At 38.2% G+C, this 21,396-nt stretch overlaps 1 protein-coding gene across 9 annotated transcripts in view; it reads left to right on the top strand.

The window, feature by feature from the left end:
• PPEF1 (protein phosphatase with EF-hand domain 1) overlaps positions 1-21,396 on the top strand; it is a 157,318-nt gene that overhangs the window by 99,810 nt on the left and 36,112 nt on the right. For all 9 annotated transcript variants that reach the window (XM_067024057.1, XM_067024062.1, XM_067024055.1 and 6 more), the window contains 4 exons: positions 8,399-8,565; positions 11,135-11,171; positions 12,109-12,258; positions 16,502-16,648. In XM_067024057.1, coding sequence (XP_066880158.1) covers positions 8,399-8,565; positions 11,135-11,171; positions 12,109-12,258; positions 16,502-16,648 — 501 coding nt within the window. The remainder of the gene's footprint in view (positions 1-8,398; positions 8,566-11,134; positions 11,172-12,108; positions 12,259-16,501; positions 16,649-21,396) is intronic.

Below are 21,396 nucleotides of genomic sequence, written 5' to 3'. Positions count from 1 at the left end.
CTCTCAAGAGGTAGTTGAAGATGTTAAGGTGTGATCAGGGAAAGGACTCTGGAGTAGATAGATGCAAAAAGAGAATGTTTCTTTAATTCCATTGGCAAAACTAAATGGAATATATAAAACTGGAAGATGCTAATGTAAAGATTGAACAGGAGGAGGTGGGTGGTTAGAAGTACTATAAAAAGGACTAAAGGTGAAATTATAGCATTCACATGAAAGCAAGAAATATTTTGGGTGTTAACCAATGACGGTGTTCAGGAAGTGGAGATTGAGAGTCCAGCGATGAAAGAGTATGGAACTGTTTTGGCCCCAAAGATATCACAGTTTAGTGGGGTAGGTCAACTAATGAAAAGACAAGACAGTTCAGGGTGAGACATGTTATAACTGGGGTAAGCGAGTTTCCAAGGGAGCACATTGGAGGGGCATCTAAGTCGTGGGAGACTTCCTGGAGGAGGTGACATTTAAGACAATCCCTTCAAAGAGTTTTAGTAATTTAGTAAGTGCCTAAATCATGAAGGAAAGTTTTGAAGGATCAGAAAAGATTTTATTCCCACACCCTTTTTGTGGTGTGCTGCAATAAATGATGGAATCTGTACCAGTGATCGTTTTTGATTGTTTTGACATTTTTGGTTTCTTTAATATTTGGTGGTCCTTACAAATTCTATCATTTAGCACCTTAAGACTAAGCTAGACAGTTTCAGCTCACAATCCTATCTGGGTTTGAAGGGAATTATTTTCTCTGGGTGCCTCACGGTTAACCATGGCACACCTTTCCTTAAAGGGCATCCCAACTTTATATGGCTTCAAATATCATCAAGTGAAGCAATTTACATGGCATTAGTTAGGTCAAATTTTTAGACTTTATTTTCTGAAAAGGTTAATTTTAATCAGCCACTCTTGCTTAATTAGAGTGACCAATTTGGAATACTTCATTTAGAGCCTATTCTTTATTGACTAGAAAGCTTGAAATTTTAGACCAAGTATTGGCAAGTTAGTTTGTTAAATTGATGCTGTGTGTGGAAACCTCCTACAGTTGAAAAAGAACTGCACATGGACAGAGAGAAGCTAATTACCTCTCAACCCTGTGGGTGTCATACTGATGCTAGCAGTCCATGGAAGCCACGCAGCCTTGTTTTCCTTTTCTTTCTCCTCCACCATCCCCCACCCCACCCCCTATGCCCCAAATTTTCCGGCTGTGAAGGTCATTAAATATTTTCTTTTTTCTCTATTGCTGATATGCTTCCCACTGCCACAGTAGTCAATTCTTTACCTTTTGAGATTAAGGCAGTATGTTATAATCAGAACAGATCTCTAAAATAGAGTTTGCAAAAGAAATAAAAATTAAAATAATGTGGAGTTGAGGTCCAGAGGTTATTGTTTGATGTGCCTTGGGAAAATGTCCAAAAAAATTGTGATAACTTCTAGATGTCTTATGTAAAATACTTCAGTGGGAAATAAGTCTCCTTATCTCTACTCAAGTTAATTAATTGTGGTCTGCTATTTTTTCCCCCTGAAGGTCATCTAATGCTGTTCAGAGATGTAGTTACCCCAGGTTTTCTATATTTGTCAACTTGATCACCATGTCATAGATGGTTTGTTGTATATCAGCTGCAGAATAAGCCAGAGAGTTTGGTTTACTGGAATTGAGTGAAGGATGGGTTCCCTCAGCAGCAGTGTTTCCTTCTTTGAAGGAAATCCAGAGAAATCTCAGTAGCGTAGCTAGAAGCCTAAATATCCTAGAGACCCATGTCCCAGGAGACTCAGCTATTCTTTTTTATCTGTTTTCCAATTCTCTTATTATTCTAAGACTAAAACGTACTTGAACTCAGACTATATAGAGTAATACAACTAGTCCTGGATCAACAATGAAGTTCTTATATATCCAAATAAGTCTTGCCTTTGCCTTCAGAGGCTCAACACTTACAGAAGTTCAGTATATTTTTAGGACTCCTTTTAGAATCACTTTCAGAGACAGTGACATTTTCTATTGAACGAGCTTCATTATCAAAAATCAATCTTTTGAAGACGTGTGATTTTTTGAAAAGGTTAAAACTTATTGGGTGTTAAGCGTGCCATGTAAGGTGGATGGCTTAGCTGACCCTTACTATTCGCGGCTTAAAATTGGGTTTGACTAAAGAAATTCAGTATTCATTGCTCATAGTAGAGGTGAAATACCTATAAAGTTTGGTTTAACTGGGGAGGAGTTCTACTACCAGAAAATTGGTCATCCCAGTGGAAAATATGTTTACATATTTTCTCAAATTTTGACTGTTGCTTTTCTCAGATTTTGATATTAAGGTTTTATTGATCTTATAAAATAAATTGGAGAGATTTACATCATTTTCTATGGTTTGGAACTTAAATCCCTTGTTCTCAAACTTGGCTATACATTATAATCACCCAAGGAAATGGGGAAAAAAAACTACTGATTCCTGAGTCCCACTCCCAGAGATTCTGATGGACACCTAGGAGTCTCCATGTGATTCTAATGTGCAGCCAAGAATGGGGATCACTGGTTTAAGTAACATTAAAACTATTTGCTCTTGAAAATTGAGATAGAGGTCAGCTATAAAGCAACATGCAACCAATGCACTTTTGAAGTTTTCTACTTTTGAATCAGTTTTGGTAGCTTCTAATTGTCAAGAAAGTCCTCCATTTCTCTAGATTATCAAAGTACATTGCCACAGATGCCAATATTATATTCTCTCTCTCTCTCTCTCTCTCTCTCTCTCTCTCTCTATATATATATATATATATATATATATATATATATATATATATACAGTTTTAAAATTCTGTATATCTTTGTTTTTTTTCCAATCTTTAATCTTACATTTATTCTCTTTTTTCACTTATCCTCAATCAGGCTCATGATGAGTTTTATCATCAATTTTATCAATTTGTTCTTTCAGAGAATCACCCTTTGGATCATATAGCTTTCATTTTTTTGTTTTCCATTTCATTAATTTCAACTTTTATCTTTATTTGATTGGTTTTATTTTTATTTTTCTAATGTCTTAAGATGAATACAGTCTTTCCCGTGCATCTTCTTTAATAATGAAGGCATTTAAGGCAATGAATCTTTTCTAATTTTAGTTTTAACTGAGCCTTCTGTTGAACTTGTAATATTGCTATTAATTTCCTCTTTGATCCAATGGTTATTAAGACTACAATTTTTAATTTCCAAGGATCTTAATTCAAGAAGCTGGAATTTTTTGAATCATATTTTTATTTACTTCAGATTTTTTTGGATTATGATATGAAAATGTGTTCTATGAAACATTTCTTATTTTGAATTTGTTAAGGATTTCTTTGAAATCAAGTATATGATTCTCATGAAGCCTCTATGGACAAATGAAAAATTAATTGTATTCTCTATTCATAGGATGCAAAGTTCTTCATATAGCTTTCTATTAAGTTCATTAGTTATACAGTTGACCCTTGAACAATGCAAGAGTTAATCCACGAATAACTTATTGTCGGCCCTCTTCATCCACAGTTCCTCTGTGTCCACAGATTCAACCAACCATGGACCATGTAGTACTGTAGTGGTTTTTTTTTTACCTATTATATAATGAAATTTATTTATTTATTTTTAATTGGGGTATAGTTGTTTTACAGTGTTTTGTTAGTTTCTACTCTACAGCGAAGTGGCGTTCCCTGTGCTATACAGCAGGTTCTCAAGTACTGCAGTATTTACTATTGAAAAATATCTGCATATAAGTAGACCCTTGCAGTTCAAGGGTAAACTGTTTATTCAGTTTTTTCCATCTATATCTTTCTAAATATGTATATTGTATATTTCTGTGTAATAAATTACCCCAGTACTTCGTGGCTTAAAACTGCAAACATTTAGTATCTCACAGTTTCATAGTTTCTCACAGTTTTAGTTTCTCACAGTTTCAGAAATTTGAGTGCAGTTTAGTTGGGTGGTTCTGGCTTAAGGTCTCTCATGAGCTAGCAATCAAGCTGTTGGCCAGGGCTGCAGTCATTTGTAAGGTTGACTGGGGTTGGCAGACCCGTTTCCAAGATTGCTGACTCACATGGCACAGCATTTCAGTTCCTTGCTGGCTGTTGACAAAACAACCACATGGGCCTCTCCACAGGGCACCTGAGTGTTCTCATGACATAGCAGCTAGCTTTCCCCAGAGTGAGTGATCCAAGAGAGGGATCAGATAGGAGGCTGTAGTATCTTTTATGACTTAGTCTCCAAAGTTGCACGCCATCACTTCTGCTTTTTCTCATTCCTTTCTTAAAAACAAATCACTAAGTCCAGGCCACATTCCAGGAATGGTAAATTAGGCTTCACCTTTTAAAGGGAGTGTCAAATAATTTGTGGACATTATTTTAAACCAATAATTTGATCTGAATGATTTACTATGTTTGTATTTTTTAAAATATCTTGCATTTATAGTAGCTAAGTATACAAAGCAAAAACTTGTTCTTTTGTTTATTGAATACAAGTTTATGAATTGTATCTTCTTTATAAAGTGCCTGTTATGATATAATGTTGCTTTGTCATCATGTTTAGCACTTTTAATATTAAAAATTCCACTATATCTAATATTAATATTCACATTTTTGCTTTTTCTTTGTTGTACTTACCTTGTTTTCAATCTCCCTTTATTTTTTTCATGTGTATTTCTCACAAACTATACATACCTGGGTTTTGTGTTTTAATGTAGTCTGGTAGTCTTGGTATTTTAATGGTAGAATTTAACCCACTCACATTTAGTATAACAACACATATTTTTGAAAAATGTCCTTCTATTCTACTTTGTTTACTATTTATTTCTCTTTGTTTCATCCTTTTTTCCTTTCTTTTTGCTGTTTTTGTGAAGTTTTTTAAATTATTGTTTTCTTTGGCATTTTTACTGTGCTTTTCCATTCCTTAGTCATTGTCTTTCCATTCCTGACATTTCTAATAGATGATGTATGTATGTATACTTCTCAAATAGCTATAACTTTATTCCTCCACCATTAGCCTCTCTCTCCTCCAGTAAGACAAACGTATTTGTTTTCACGTTTTCCATGTACATCCCCCATTCAGATGAGATTTGTAGAGAATTTTACTTTTCTCCCTTCACCTCTCCTGCAAATCCTTAGCTATTTTTCATGCCATATTTTTAGTTCTTGACCATTATTAGATTTCCTTCGTAGTATGTCTCTTCTATTTCTTGAATTCTTGCTTTGTACTTAAACACAATTTCCATATTATTGCTATTGATTTATATTTAATTATATATTGCAAAGTTCATTGTTCACATCTGTATTCTTTCCTCTTAGTCTTTCCCTGGCTTAAGGACTTTTTATTGTTACTACTATTATTTGGTTAGAATATTGTCTTGAGTATTTTCCTCTATGGGGCATGTGGGTGTTACATTCTCTAAATGCAAGCTGCTTGAATGCAGGGAGTTTGTATTGTTTACTTCTGTGTTTCTAACACCCTAAAACTGTATCTAGTACATAACAAGCAATCAGTACATGTTCATTGAGCATGGGAGTCATGAGCTCTTTCACACTTCAGGCCGAAGTCTCTTTTTAACCATAGAAAATTCCCTCTTATTTATGTAATTATTGCCTCCTCTCCATCTGTTCCTTTTTCCTGATTCTGGAGTGCTTATTATTGACACATTAGTTCTCTTGGCTCTGAACTCTAATCTCTTACTCATTCCTCATGATTTCCATCATTTTGCCTTTTGCTCTGTATGAGAGATTTTTTTATGTGCTTGCTCTTTCAGGTCAGTAATGTATTTTTCAACCATTCTTTCTTTTAGTTAGTGCCAATCTATTGCTATTTTAAATTTGAATAGCATATTTTTCATGCCAAGAATTATTAACTTTTTGTTCTTTATTTCATGGTACTCTTTTTTTTTTTTTTTGTGGTACACGGGCCTCTCACTGTTGTGGCCTCTCACTGTTGTGGCCTCTCCTGTTGCAGAGCACAGACTCCAGACATGCAGGCTCAGCGGCCATGGCTCATGCACCCAGCTGCTCAGCGGCATGTGAGATCTTCCCGGACCAGGGCACGAATCCGTGTCCCCTGCATTGGCAGGCGGACTCTCAACCACTGTGCCACCAGGGAAGCCCCATGGTACTCTTTAAAAAAAAAAAAAGTGTCCTCTGTCTCCTCCAGTGGTCTTGTCTCATTAGGGGATAGCACTTTGGCAGATCTGATTGGTCTGCCTCTCTCTGGTTACTGGATCCCCTTAAGTACTAGATTATTTCCATTTTTAATTTTCTGCTTAAGCTAGGTTAAGCTTCTCCGTAGTTGGAGACACAACACTTTCTGCTCCTGCATCAAGAGTGTGAGAGGAAGTCTCTTTGTTCCTAGGTGTCTCTAAATACAAGTATTAGTATTCTTTTAGCTTCAGAGATGTAAAAGAAATTCTCCTATACTTTTTCTGGTAAGATCCAGATCCCTCTCTCCCAACCAAGACCATACACATGCTCTGAGGCAGGGTCTCCCCTTAATCAAGGAGTCCACATGTCCTCTCAGACCTAGTTCTTCCATGGCTCTCTGCTGCTGCTCCTTGAGCCCCCTTCAGTCCTGGACATCCCAATAGAACCTATAGCCTTCAGCACCTTTCAGACTTCTCCAGCTTACTCATCCCAGCCAGTTGAAGGCTAAAGGAAGGAAGTGTATCAGAGATGCAGAATCATTCCCCTTTTCTTTAAGTTTTGATGACCAATAGCCTATATTTTTATAACTGGCTCACACTATCTAAGCCCAGTTTGAATAAGGTTATGTGAGTTAATGTATAAGAAAATATAAAATAATGGGATCTTAAAAATAGAAATAACTTGGAGCCCATAATAAAACGAATCTCTTAATTTATATGGTGCTTTCTGGTTTTCATGAAACTTTATACACACAGTCTCATTTGAGTTCCAAAGTATCCCTGTGTGATAAGTGTGGAAGTTATCGTTCTCATTTAACAGATGAGGAAGCTAGAGTTCATAAAGATCAAATAACTTGCCCAAGGACAGACACATGAGTAAAAGTGGAGCTGCATTAGAGAATAAGTCTTCTGGCCCAGAACACTACACCACTGCTTGCTTATTTGTTTCCAGTTACCTTCAGGACATGTTTCATTGCATAATGATTTCTGGAATCCCTAAGTTATTTGCTACAACTTGTATTATATTTTTTCAACTATTTTTATCATATTGATATGAAAAATTTTAAATATATATAAATACTAGGTGGTGAGTATAAAGTCATAAGATTTTCTTATGTAATTTGAAATCTAACAAAAAAGGAATTTGAAAATCATTTGAGAAAGATTAGTATAACTAGAATACATACATTATTTCTTGAAGGTAACTTTTTTGAAGGAGGACATATATTAGGATGTATGAGTACTTAAAATTTTCTCTTTGTAATGTATTTTTTTAAACATTTGAATTTATCTCACTATGCAATAGAAACGCACTCAACCATTTCCCTACCAGGCATGACGTGTTTTATCTTAGAGTTTAATAGTACAGAAGTAAACGAGTGAATAGCTGCTATAAAGACCAGACCTTTGTCCTGATCCCAGTCCTTTTTTGTGCTAAGACTGTATTTTAAAGTATTATCTCATACTCAGGAGTGGTAATCAAAATATTTAACAACAAATATGGCCCTGGTCAGTGAGCAGTCAAAACACATGCCTGCAACACCTGATGTGATCATATCAGAGTGTACTGATGGTGTGTTAGCCCTGCTCATAGTTGGGCAGTACCTTACACTTTCCTGAGTGCTTTCATACCCGTTCTCTCATTTGATCTGGGGTGGGGGTGTGTGTAGAGAATATAGTGTCATTCCCTTTTTTCAAATTGAGAGAATCACAGCCCAGAGAAGTTAAATAAGGGTCCCTTAGAATGAACGATATTTGGCTCTTAGTTTAGTGTTATTCCTTGGGTAGAAGTTTCCCTCTTCTACCTAAGGAAGAGATGAGAGTAACCATTTTTATTTTATTTTATTTTATTTACTTTATTTTTTTGTTTGTTTTTTAAAATTAATTAATTAATTTTATTTATTTATTTTTGGCTGTGTTGGGTCTTCTTTCACTGCAGGCTTTCTCTATTTGCGGTGAGCGGGGCCTATTCTTTGTTGTGGTGCGCAGGCTTCTCATTGCTGTGGCTTCTCTTGCTGCAGAGCACAGGCTCTAGGTGTGTGGGCTTCAGTAGTTGTGGCCTGCAGGCTCAGTAGTTGTGGCTCGCGGGCTGTAGAACGCAGGCTCAGTAGTTGTGGCACAAGGGCTTAGTTGCTCTGCAGCATGTGGGATCTTCCTGGACCAGTGATCGAACCTGTGTCCCCTGCATCGGCAGGTGGACTCTCAACCACTGCGCCACCAGGGAAGCCCCAAAAGTACATTTTTTTAACTGCTTGTTTTTCTCCTTCTTCCTTCCACAGAATGGTCTCCCCTCAGAGAGCAACCCATATGTTTTTAATGGTGATTTTGTGGATCGAGGAAAAAATTCCATGGAGATCCTAATCATCCTGTTTGTGAGTTTTCTGGTCTACCCTAATGACGTGCACCTGAACAGAGGCAACCATGAAGATTTTATGATGAATATGAGGTAACCTAGGCCTGTGGATTTCCTCTTTTGTTTCCTGTTCTGGAAAATGCTGCCATGTTTAGCCCCTAGCAGAGAGTTAGAGGTGAGTGTAGAGAAGCAGGGATGAGGAGAATCTCAAGGAAGAGCTCAATTCTTACAGCGATTTACCTCCCCCAATCTTCTGTGTGTGAGTGAGTATAAATTGCTCTAAAGTGCCCTTCCTATCTTTTCTTCCCGTTCTTCCTTCGCCCTTCTATTATGTTCTTCTTCCCGTGCCCAGCCTTCACACGCCAAATTGTGTGCTGAGTAGATGTGTTAGGCCAGGTTTGGAGGTGTAGTAGGTTCTATGAGCAGGTTTAGATGGACTCATTCTCTTGCTGCTCTTTTGGCTTGTATCACATGTTGTCTCAGAAACTAGTACTGTGTTTTTCACTGATGTGTATATTTTTTATGACACGGTGATTGCTTTTGGCATAGTTGTTCATAAACATATTTGAGAACAGCTGTAACATAGCATTTCAACTATCTGACTCACTGGAGTTTTGGGTAATAAAGATTGGTTAAATGGTTTACCAATTTTTGCTGAAAGGCACAGTAAGTGACAAATGTTCTCCTTTCTCTTCTTTCCTCATCCTACTCCTCTTCCTCTTCCTCTTCCCCTTTCCCTTCCTCTTTTTCTTCCTCTCCTTCTCCTTTTGTTTTTCTTGTTTCTTGTTTTGTGAAAAACAGAATCCAGTTTGCTCTAGGGAAGTAGAAGGCATGGCATGTTTCATGCTTTGGTCCTGGACTTTTGGGTGCTTAGATCAAAGCTCAGCAGCTGATTAGTTTTGTCTTTGGGGCAGTTTTGGCACTTGGCCTGAATACAGTTTCAATTCTAATCCTCAAGTATGGAAGCAAATGATAAGATCATGAAGAAAAAAAAAAATCCCAAAATCTCAAGGCTACTTTCAGAGACCCATTATATATAATATAGCTCAATATGTTTATCTGGGCATGCAGTTTATCCTTCCATTTATTTATCTAGTCAATTGTATTTATCTAGTGCCTACAAGGGTTAGTGAAAGAGACATGGCCCCTTCCCTCCTGGAGTTTACATCTAGCAGGGAAGACACGAGTTGAGCAGGTTTTTCAAGTGTGATGAGTTTGTAAAGTGGGGGATCCAATCTGTCTGAGGGGTGATTGGAAGGTTCTCCCATAGAAGTATGGCATTAGCCTGAGACCTGGAGGATGAATTAGGCGATCAAGAGAGGACCATGGCAGGGGGGGGCGGTGAGAAACTGTTCCACAGTGAGGAGACAACTTATGCAGAACTCGAGAAAGGACTTTTTAGACTTGAAAGAAGTTCAGGATGGGAGGAACATAGACTGAAGTACAGGATGGTACCTGATAGGGCTGGAGACGTAAGAAATGATTGCATAGAAATTTGGGCTTTCTCCTGAGGACAAGAGAAAATCATTGAAGGGTATTATACAATTTGTGTTTTAAAATGCAGCAGGAAGATTAGTTTGGAGAGGGACAAGAATTGATATGGGGAGGCCAATTAGGAAGTAGTTGAAGAGATAGATGATGGCGTCTCACTTAGACTTGGGTGGTAAAGATGGAGACGCAAAGCAGTAGATATATTCAGGAGGAAGTTTAGGCAATGATTTAAGGCTTGGTAACGTGATATGGGGGACTTGAAAGGAGAGAGAATCAGGGATAACCTCCAGGTTCCTAGCTTGAATTTGCAAGATCACTGTTACTGGGAACATGATAAGTGGAGAAAGTTGGGATGAGGGAGAAGGATGAGTTCAGTTTGGGGTAAGCTGATTCGAGGTGCCATTGAGTAGGCAGGGCTGAGTTCATCTTGGAAAACATAACGTTACCCTGTAGAAGCTTCACATGACGTGATTTGCATGGAAACCGGGAGTGAGTATGCTGTGTTCTGACTTCACTGTGTTAAAGGTATATATTATTATCCTAAGGCAAGGAAAGTAATTGAAAAAAATTTTTCATCATTAATTCTCCTTTAGTGACTGCTATTCAGGCATTACAATTCCTGACACTTTCTATTAAAACCCTCAATACCATTACATGAACTATATCAGAGAGTATAAAGAGCCAACGTGTTATCTTCTAGGCTTTTCTTTGTCTTTATTCAGTCTTTTTGCCCCCTGATCATTCATTTACTAGAAGACATAGGATGTCTGAGAAATTCTATCTAAATGAAAAGCATTGTCTCACACACTGTCCCCCAGTTGCCACAGCACACGTCTCTGAATACTTACAGTACTTACACAGCTGTGCATACCATGTATTTCTTAAGTTGTCTTGTAATTGTTTCATGAAAATTTATCTTCTTTTCCCAACTATACTCTAAGCTCTAAACTCCTTGAGGATAGGGACAATGTCATCGGCTGCTTTTGTTCTTTCCCATTGTGCCTAGCAAAGTCTTGGATAAGTAATAGTTCCAAATAAAGTCTAGTTTTTTGAGTTCTTGATACTTGCGGTAGTGAGATGTCAAGGACTCCCTTTTTTGCATGACTTGACTCATGTAAGTAGGAGTTCTCAACGTTCAATGAAAGAGTTGAAATCCCATTGTTTTTTTCAGGTATGGCTTCACAAATGAAGTTTTGTATAAATATAAGGTAAGGCTCTTCTTTTTGTGCATTTTCTTTGCTGTTTATACATAGAAGTTAAAAAAAGAAAAAAAAAACCTTCAAGAAGGGTGAGGGGAGAACTAGTCAGAATTCATGCCAATAAAATAAAAGCACAAAAGGAAGCCCTGGCCACAGTGAAGACCTGTTTTTCTTTCTAGACACAAGCTTTTTCATTGTGACTTCTGTGTGAGTTTTAGCATAGATACAAACATATTCCATTGCTTTAAAGGTACCTGGGATTTGTTTTACTCAGGTGTGGTAAAACGTGCACACATGGAAATGACTGTCATGAAGGAAAAAACTCACAGTTCCTTAGAAGCTGGAGGCAGAGCACACCACACCAGGCGGCCACATGGGGAAAAAGCACTCTGGGGTCAGTCAGAGGCAGAGGAAATGCAGGCAAGCCTGGACAAGAGCCTTTATTGTGGTTTCCTCAGGGAGAAATGGGTGAGGCATTGTAAACACGTTTAGGATTGGCTAGTTTGAATAGTTTTAGCAGGCTCTGGGGCTTAGGGCTTGTCCAAGGTTGTCTGATATCTGGCCCTGGGGTGACTGGAGCTGAGAATAGTGACCCTGGGTGTGAGAATTCCTTAAAGGACTAGTTGGGAGGATAGGCTCTGGATAGGTTGGTTTGCATATGAAAGGTAGCCTCATTTACATACAGAAGGCAAGTCCTTTACTATCTCTAGGAATTAACTAGCCCTGGGAGGGGCAGTCTCTTCTCAAGGGTAAGCAAGGCACCAAAATGTCAAAGTATCAAAAATACAGACTAAAAAGACATGATTAATGCATGCTTGTTGGTTAGTGACTCCATCCTGACCTTCTTTGGGTGGCATGAAAACTGTGGGGTTTTGTCCATATGTTGGGACTATTCAATAAGCTTGAACTATCAGAAAAATAGACTTACTCAAGCTCTTACTTACAGCTACATGGGAGAAAAATCTTACAAATCTTGGAAGACATCTATACGTGGCTCCCAATTGGTACAATCATTGACAATGAAATCCTGGTCGTACACGGAGGGATATCAGAGTCCACAGACTTGAATTTACTCCACCGTATAGAAAGAAACAAAGTAAGAAGCAGTGTTTGCATGAATGTTCTCAGAGATTTATAAAGGGATACGTACCTCCCTTCATTTATTATTCTGTATTGATTCGTGTTTTAGTGGTTGCTGTAACTCTGAAAAGATTAGTACAAATTTTAAGAAAATCTATGATTGCATGATAAGGAACTAAATGGATAACTTCTATATATGGAAAAGGCATTGTTAAAAATGCATGGTGAAAGTGGAAAAATGAGGAAATATCGGCATTTCATATAGTTTCTAAAAGTGAAAAATCCTGATTTTTGAAAAGTTAAAATTTCTACTTAATTAATTAAAGTTGTAAAATATACACAACGTAAAATTTACCACTTTAACCATTTTTTAGTGTGTAGTTCAGTGACATTAAGTACTTTCACATTGTTCTGCAACCATCACTACTGACACCACCATCCATTTCTAAAACTTTTCATCTTCCCAGACTGAAGCTCTACCCATTAACCACGGACTCCCCATTCCACCTTCCCCAGCCCTTGGCAACCACCATCCTACGTTCTGTCTCTATGAATTTGACTGCTCTAGATGCCTCATAGAAATGGAATCATACAGCAATTTGTTTCTGAATTGGTGTGATTTCCCTTATATATTCCAAATGGCTCAGGATAATCTGGGCGGGAATATTTTAATATTTCAACTTAAGCAACCATATTCAATACAGCAGAAGCAGAGCAGGAATATGTATTGACCCTCTGAGGGTAGTGGGTGTGGGGGGGCCTGTGAAGCTCCCAGCCGGAGTGAACAGCGTCTTTGGCTGGGCCTTGCAGAGTGACTGCAATCGTCTTCTGCCTGTACCGGAGCCCAGCCAACACTTCCAGACCAGGGGGTAGACGGGGTGCCAGGTGGGCATGAGGACCGGTGGCAACTCTGGAGCCAGGTGATCTTGTACGGTCCTAGTGAGAAACCTAAACCCTTACTCCTCAGGACTGATAACCGACTTCCAACCAATCTAAGTAAGTGGGGTCTAGAGCCAGAATGTAATTTGATATGGACAGAAATGTGATTCCTGTTCACCTTGAGGTTTTTTTTCTAATATTTATTTATTTATTTTTGGCCGTGTTGGGTCTTAGTTGTGGCGCACGGGCTCCGAAGTGCGTGGGCTCTGTAGTTGCGGCACGTGGGCTCTGTAGTTGTGGCGCACGAGCTTAGTTGCCCCATGGCACGCACGTGGGATCTTAGTTCCCTGACCAGGGATCGAACTGGTGTCGCCTGCATTGCAAGACGGATTCTTAACTACTGGACCACCAGGGAAGTCCCACCATGAGTTTTTAGAGCCCTTATACCTTTATACACATATGAATGATAATATTGTTGCTAACTCCTTCTCATCCTTTTAATTTCAGCTTAAATATACACCCCTCCTCTGGAAAGCCATCCATGACCTCCACACTAGATCAGGTCCCCTTCTGTGTGCTTTCAAGCCCCTTGTACATATCCTTCATAACAGTTACCAAAATTAAATAAGCAGTTGTAGTACTGTTTGTTTACCATCCTCCCCTGCTTCTCTAGTTCACTGATAAAACCCCAGCACCAAGATGTAGTTAAGTATTAATTAATGTTTGTTGAATATCTCCTAAGAGATTTAAGACCAAAGTAGGGCAAGTGTAAGATAAAACTGGAAAAAAATCTTTTTACACCCCCTTTCCTGATTCTGTGGTGATTTTACACACCCCAGTCCCCAGCCTCACCCAGTGATGACCATACTTCCTGGTTTACACCTGTTGTCTTGGTGTAGTTATTAATAGCACATCCCTTTACTCTCAAAAGTATCCCAGTTGCAGTAAATTTTAAGGTACCTAGTTTAAAGCACCTTTCTTATAATATCAGCAAATAGTCAAGCCAATAAGACGTTTCAGTCAACATGGGGTGGTCACTGTTAACATAATGGGTGGATATAATTCTAGCCAGGAGCAAGGGAACATGATGTTTTTGTCAGTCAAATATTGGCAAGCACATGGCAGGAATGCAACACTCCACCACCACTTGCCCTATCACAACAGCGCTAATCAGCCATGGCAGCCAGTACCAATTGATCAGATTGAAAACTTTTCCTTTCCTGAGGTTAGCCTGAGAAGCCTGGCCTCTCTAAGGCTATTTGAGATATTAAGAGCATGTGTCTGGAATGCCCATTACTGTCTCTGTGGAGACCCTAAATTGCGAGCCACCTTAATCTAGCAAACACCGTGGAGCTCTGATATCAGACAGATGTAGCTAGCATTACATCCATTACAGCCTGCTCCTGCCACTTCCTGGCTGGGTGACTGGGCAAGCTGCCAACGGTTTCTAAGCCTCAGTTTCCACATGTATACATTGAAGCTAAAAACACCTACTGTATTGAATTGTTGCGAGGATGAAATATAATTACCTAGATGAAGAAAATGGCATAGAGTAAGCTTTGAACATTACTCTCTTCTGCAACTCTCTCCTCTTTTTCCTGATACTTAAAACTAAGGTTTGAATTTCAGTCACCAAGACAGACCCTAGGGATAAATGTTGGGGCCAGGAATTTTACCAGGATACCTCAAATTTCACCCCCTTTGGGGATCATTGTTCCACCTACTGAAAAGACTGGCTTTAAAGGTAGAAATTTGACTTGTGTATTTTTTGTCTACCCTGCCTAGAGTGAAGTTGAACTGGTAGCACATGCTTGTTGTGTGAAATGTAATTGAACTGTAATGAAAATAGTAGGTTCAAGCCTTTGGAACTCTACCAGATGAGATACAAAAACAGGTTTTCAAGTTCAGTTTTATAACCCCCATTTGCCCATCTGTTAAGACCCTCCAAGTGTAGGGGTGACCATGCTTCCTGGTTGATACCTGCTGTTGTGGTGTAATTGTTAATAGGAGAGGGGTAGGGTTGGGGGAACCTGATGACAACCTCCATTCTAGGTTCATTAAAGGTATTTTGTAAGGTAGGCAAGTTGGGGAGGAGGGTGAATGCAGAGGGACAGAGAAGGAAGACTCTATAACACTAAGACTCTTGTTTAGTATTTTTCAAACTCCCTGCCAGGGGTTGTGGGAAGGGATGGCTAGTAGGACCCCCAGGAGAAAATGATGATGTGGTACCTTAGCAGGGGCTGGACAAAGTATCGTGATCCCAAGTGGCCTTGAAAACAGTGGAGCCACATGTACTTAAGAGACCATGTGGTTTTGCTCTGCCTGATGACCTTATCAGAAGTGAGGTGTGTGGAGCCACGTCCAGAGTGTCCTCCCAGAATATTCTGCTCTGCCTAAGACCTGGTGACATTTGCTGATGGGGAGACAGGGAGGGTAGGCTGTGAACTCACTAATAATAGCTGAAATTGAACTCCAACCATCTCAATGAGACAGGACCTCAGAATAAGGTTCAATTTTATTTTTGAAAAACGAAGGTAAGGTTTTATATACACCCTAGTTTATAGAAGAAACTTAAGTGCCTACCACAGAGAATTGTCCATCACTGAACTAAGGTCACCAAAGTAATCGAAGTATTATTTCAAATTGTTTTGTATAAAGATATGGTACTACAAAGAAACAAGTATAAAATTACAGTCTCAAGTTATGTAAGGGAATGTAGAAGGGATTATAGTAATTGATGTACTATCAGAGAGATATTTTATTTCCAAAGAAATACATTGCCTTTGTTACTAGGATTAGAGAATGTAATCAATTGCTGGCAGGTCAGACTGAGAACCCAGTGCATTTAACTCAAAGGGCTTCCAAAGTTTTCAACTTATGTCCCCTTTGTGCACTTTCCTGGGCACAGATGTACTTTCTCTCATTTCTCCTGGAAAACACAACAAAAGGAAGAGCAACCATCCTCTTGAGGTGTTTCTGAACTCTAGGCCTGTTAGTTCTCTCTCTCTTAGCCCCATGTATAGATAAAGGCTCAGAGGGAGACTAGTTTTCCCTTAGCATCTTCTTTTTCCTGTCAGGACGCCACAGAACATGTCTCTACTGCCATCTGTGCCTCTGGGGTCTTTTAGAAACTCTAATGGGAAACTTTCCCTTAGGACAGTATCTCTTTTTGAAAAATGTACAAACAGAACTTAACAGCCCCACTTTTAGAGATCAGTGGATCAATAAGATGAAGGAGGTAGGTGAGATGGAAAAGGGGACCATGTGTTTTCCATTGGGTCAAGGCATAACAATATAGACAGAATAGCAACTAGTGCTGAAGTTTCTACATGCAGCACCCTGAGCATAGGGTTTGGCTAAAGCATAAATTTGTTTTGTAGGTGAAATCTGTGCTGATGCCACCAATTCCAATAGATGGAGACCGTGCTACTAAGAAGGGAAATAAAGTAGGTACAATCATTACAGCTCGGGGAATCAGAACATATGGATCCCTCTCTGAACAATTAACAAAGTGCGAATGGGAACAGGTAAGTAATCAAACTGTTCACTAAAGTGGCAGTGAAGATGCAGCATAGATGATGTTGTTCTAATAATATATAAAAAGTGACTTACCTTTCTAAGCAGATCATATCCTTCTCTCTAAATTCATTACTATATTTTTAATAGCTTAATTGAAATATCATTCAAATACCATAATTAAATCGTATTTAAAGTATATAATTCATTGGGTTTGGTATATTCACGATGTTGTACAACTATCCCCACAATCTAATTGTAGAACATTTTCATACCTGAAAAAGGTACTTCCCACACCTATTACCAGTCACTTCCCATTCTCTCCGCACCCCCGACCACCACCCCTGCACACTTAGACCGCCACTAATCTCCTTTAAAAAAAAAAAAAAAGATTATTTATTTATTTATTTGGTTGTGCTGGGTCTTAGTTGCGTCAGGCAGGCTCCTTAGTTGTGGCATGTGGGCCCCTTAGTTGCAGCCGGCAGTCTTCTTAGTTGTGACATGCAGACTCTTAGTTGCGACATGCAGACTCTTAGTTGCAACATGCATGTGGGATCTAGTCCCCTGACCAGGGACCGAAACTGGGCCCCCTGCACTGGGAGTGCGGAGTCCTATCCACTGCACCACCAGGGAAGTCCCACCACTAATCTCCTTTTGGTCTTAATAGATTTCTCTATTCTGGACATATTATAGAAATGGACTCATACAGTATGTGATCTTTTGTCTCTGGCTCCTTTTTCTCAGTCACGGTAAAAGAAGTGCTTTTGCTTTGTGCTTTTGGTGTTGTATCTAAGAAGCCATCGCCTAACCCCAAATCATAAAGATTTATTTCTATGTTTTCCTCTGAGAGTTTTATAGTTTTAGTTCTTACGTCTAGGTGTCTGATCCATTTTGAGTTAATTTTTGTGTATGGTGTGAGGTAGGTGTCCAAATTGATTTTATTGCATGTGGATATCCAATTATCGCAGCACCATTTGTTAAAAAGACTTCCTCTCCTTGAATTTTCTTGACACCCTTACGAAAAATCAATTGACTGTAAATATGAAGGTTTATTTCTAGACTCTTAATTCTGTTCCATGATCTATATGTCTATCCTTTTATCAGTACTACACAGTTTTGATTACTATAGCTTTGTAGAAAGTTTTGAAACTGGGAAGTGTGAGTTCTCCACCTTTATTCTTCTTTTTCAAGATTATTTTGATTATTCTGGGTCCCTTGAATTTCCATATGAACTTTAGAATCAGCTTGTCAATTTCTACCAAAAAAGAGCTGGGATTTTGGTAGGGATTGCCTTGAATCCATGGATCAATTTAGTTACTATTGCAATCTTAACAATATTATATCTTTAATTTCATGAAGGTGGGATGTCTTTCCATTTGTTTAGATCTTTAATTTCAGCAGTGTTTTATAATCACGTACAGTAAGGCACTTGTTAAAGTTATTCCTAGTTTATTCCCAAATATTTTTGATGCTATTGTAAATAGAATTGTTTTCTTAATTGCATTTTGGAGTGTTCATTTCTGGTATATATTGACTTTTGTATACTGATCTCATGTTGTGAACCCTGATAAACTTGTTTGTTCATTCTAATGGTTTTTAGTGGATTCCTTGGGACTTTGTATAAACAAGAGCATGTTATCTGTGAATAAAGATAGTTTTGCTTCTTCCTTTCCAATCAGGCAGCCTTTTATTTCTTTTTCTTGCTTCATTGCCCTGTCTAGAACCTCTAGTACAGTGTTGAAAAATAGAAGTGGTGAGAGTAGACATCATTGTCTAATTCCTAATATTAGGGGGAAGCATTCAGTCTTTCCCATTAAGTACCTTAGCTGTTAGTTTGTGTATTACCTACCCTTCATCAGATTGAGGAATTTCTCTTCTGTGCCTACTTTCTTGAGTGTTTTTACCGTGAATGAGTGTTGGACTTTGTCAGTGCTTTTCGGTATCTATTAGGATGATCATGTATTATTTGTCCTTTATTCTACTAATGTGGTGTATTACATTGGTTGATTTCAGATGTTTAACCAACCTTACATTTTTGGGATAAATCCCACTTGGTCATGGTGTATAATCCATTTTGTATGTTGCTGGCTTCACTTTGACACTTTTCAAGGCTTTTTTCTTTGTAGACAGTTTAAAAATTACTAATTCACTTTCTTGCTATAGTTCTATTCAGATTTTCTACTTCTTCTGGAGTAGTTTGTATCTTGGTATACTTGATGGCTTGTATCTTCCTTGAAATTTGTCCATTTCATCTAATTTATCTAATTTGTTGGCCTAAAGTTGTTTGTAATATATACATATATGTGAAATATATATATATTAAAATTTTTTTTTTAAATTTCTGCAAGTTTGGTAGTGATGCCTCCTCTTTGATTTCTGATTTTAGTAATTTGAGTCTCTTTTTTTCTTGGTCAGTCTTGCTAAGGTTTGTCAATTTTATTCATCTTTTCAAAGAATCAACTTTTGGTTTTATTGACTTTTCTCTATTGTTTTTTATTCTCTCCACTTATTTCTGCTCTAATCTTTATTATTTCCTTCCTCTGATTTAGATTTATTTTGCTCTTCTTTTTCTAGTTTCCTAAGGTGAGAGGTAGTGTCATTGATTTGAACTCTTTTTCCTTTGCTAATGAAGCTGTAAGTTTCCCTTAAGTACTGCTTTAGCTCCATCTTGTAAGTTTTGCTGTTTTGTGCTTTAGTTTTCAGTCATCTCAAAGTATTTTCTAATTTCTCTGGTGATTTCTTCTTTAACCTATATGTTTTTTAGGAATATGTTGTTTAATTTCTGTATATTTGTGCATTTCCCATATTTCCTTCTCTTAATTATTTCTGCTTGAATTCAGTTGTGGTTGGAGACCATACTTAGCATGATTTAAATCCTTTGGAAAATGCTCCATGTGCTCTTGAGAAGAAAATGTATTCTGTTATTATTCAGTGAAGTGTTATATATATATAGCTGTGTTTTAATATAATATTTATAATAATTGGTTTGAAATCCTTGTCTGCTAAGTCAACTTCTAATCCCCTCAAAGGCAATTTCAATTGTCTGCTTATTTTCTCCTGTATGGGTGTGTGTGTGTGTGTGTGTGTGTGTGTGTTTTCTCTTTGCATGTCTTGTAATTTTTTGTTGAAAACTGGATATTTTAGGTAATATAGTAACTCTAATTATTTCCATGCTCCTCTGGGGCTTGTTATTATTTGCTTTCTTGCTCATTTATTTGTTTAGTGGCTTCTCTGGACTAGTTTGGTGAAGTCTATTCCTTCTCAGGGTGTAGCTTCTGATGTCATGCCTCACAGAGTGCTGCCTTGGGCATGCACACAGTTTCCCTACCAGGGATGGTTGTAGCTTTAGCTAGGCTTTCTTCAACTATCTCTTTCCCTGATTTCCCTTTTAAGCTTTGGCTCATCTGCTTCTTTTTGTATCAGACACAGCTATTAGCCTTCACTAATTGCTAGCTGATTGCTCTATTGTTTTTAATAATGCCCTGGGGTTCACGAATAGCTTCACAATCTGATCCCATTAAAGTTGGACTCCTTTGCAGGGGGAGGGTGTTGACAATCTTCAAAGCTTATTCTGGCCTTAAGAAGGTTCTTTCTCATCTGTTCCTTTCCCTGATTCTATCAATTAAACTTCTAGCTGAACTACTCTTGCTACTGGTATTATGAAACCACTAGCCTTTTTCTAATTGCTTACCCCCAAGAAGCCTTTATTTCTTGATTCTGTACCCTTATACCTTGATTGCTGAAAATGTTGAACTAATGTGATTTCTTTTTTTTTTTTTTCTTTTCTTTTTTGGCTGCGCCACGTAGCATATGAGATCTTAGTTCCCTGATCAGGGATTGAACCCACGCCCCCTACATTGGAAGCATGGAGTCTTATCTGCTGGACTGCCAGGGAAGTCCCTAAAATGTGATTTCTGATATAAAATAATCTCTAATCAATGAGGAGAAAGAGAGGCAGGAGGACAGAGAGGGAGAGGAAGAGGTAATAAGAGAGAAATAGAATTCATCACTGGCTTGTGCATTCAAAGTATTTAGAAATCAAAGAAGTATAAGAGGCATCCTATAGCAAGTAGGAAAGGATGCCTCCTTAAATTTTGATATCCAAATTCCAAAGACCAAAGGTTATAGTGAATAAAAAGGATGATGCCAAAAAGATTGGAGTTGCAGAAGAAGAAAATCAGGGAGTCTGGAAGCTTGGATGAGTTAGAATTGTAGAGAGATGGAGCCGTAAGAAGTGGGAGGGAGGAAACTGGTGGTCATTATTCTATAATAGAACCTCCCCTCACCCCAACAATGTAGATGAGGCATCTTACAGACTCAGTGTACATGACTGGAGCTGACACAGGGTAAAATTGACCAGAATCTCATTCGCAATATTTTAATAATTTCAGTTGTACCTTTAATTTTCTTTCCTCATTTCCTGGTACATCATGGACATGCACACTTTGGTTAGCTAGAGTTGAAATTTCCAGATAAAAACAGAACAGATGTCACAATTACTTTATTTCTTTTTTTTTTTTAACATCTTTATTGGAGTATAACTGTTTTACAGTGGTGTGTTAGTTTCTGCTTTACAACAAAGTGAATGAGTTATACATATACATATGTTCCCATATCTCTTCCCTCTTGTGTCACCCTCCCTCCCACCCTCCCTATCCCACCCCTGTAGGTTGTCACAAAGCACAGAGGTGATCTCCCTGTGCTATGAGGCAGCTTCCCACTAGCTATCTAATTTACATTTGGTAGTGTATATATATCC

This window comes from Kogia breviceps, chromosome X (genome assembly GCF_026419965.1).
Source record: "Kogia breviceps isolate mKogBre1 chromosome X, mKogBre1 haplotype 1, whole genome shotgun sequence".
NCBI lineage: Eukaryota > Metazoa > Chordata > Mammalia > Artiodactyla > Physeteridae > Kogia > Kogia breviceps.
This window is presented reverse-complemented; position numbering and strand designations above follow the sequence as displayed.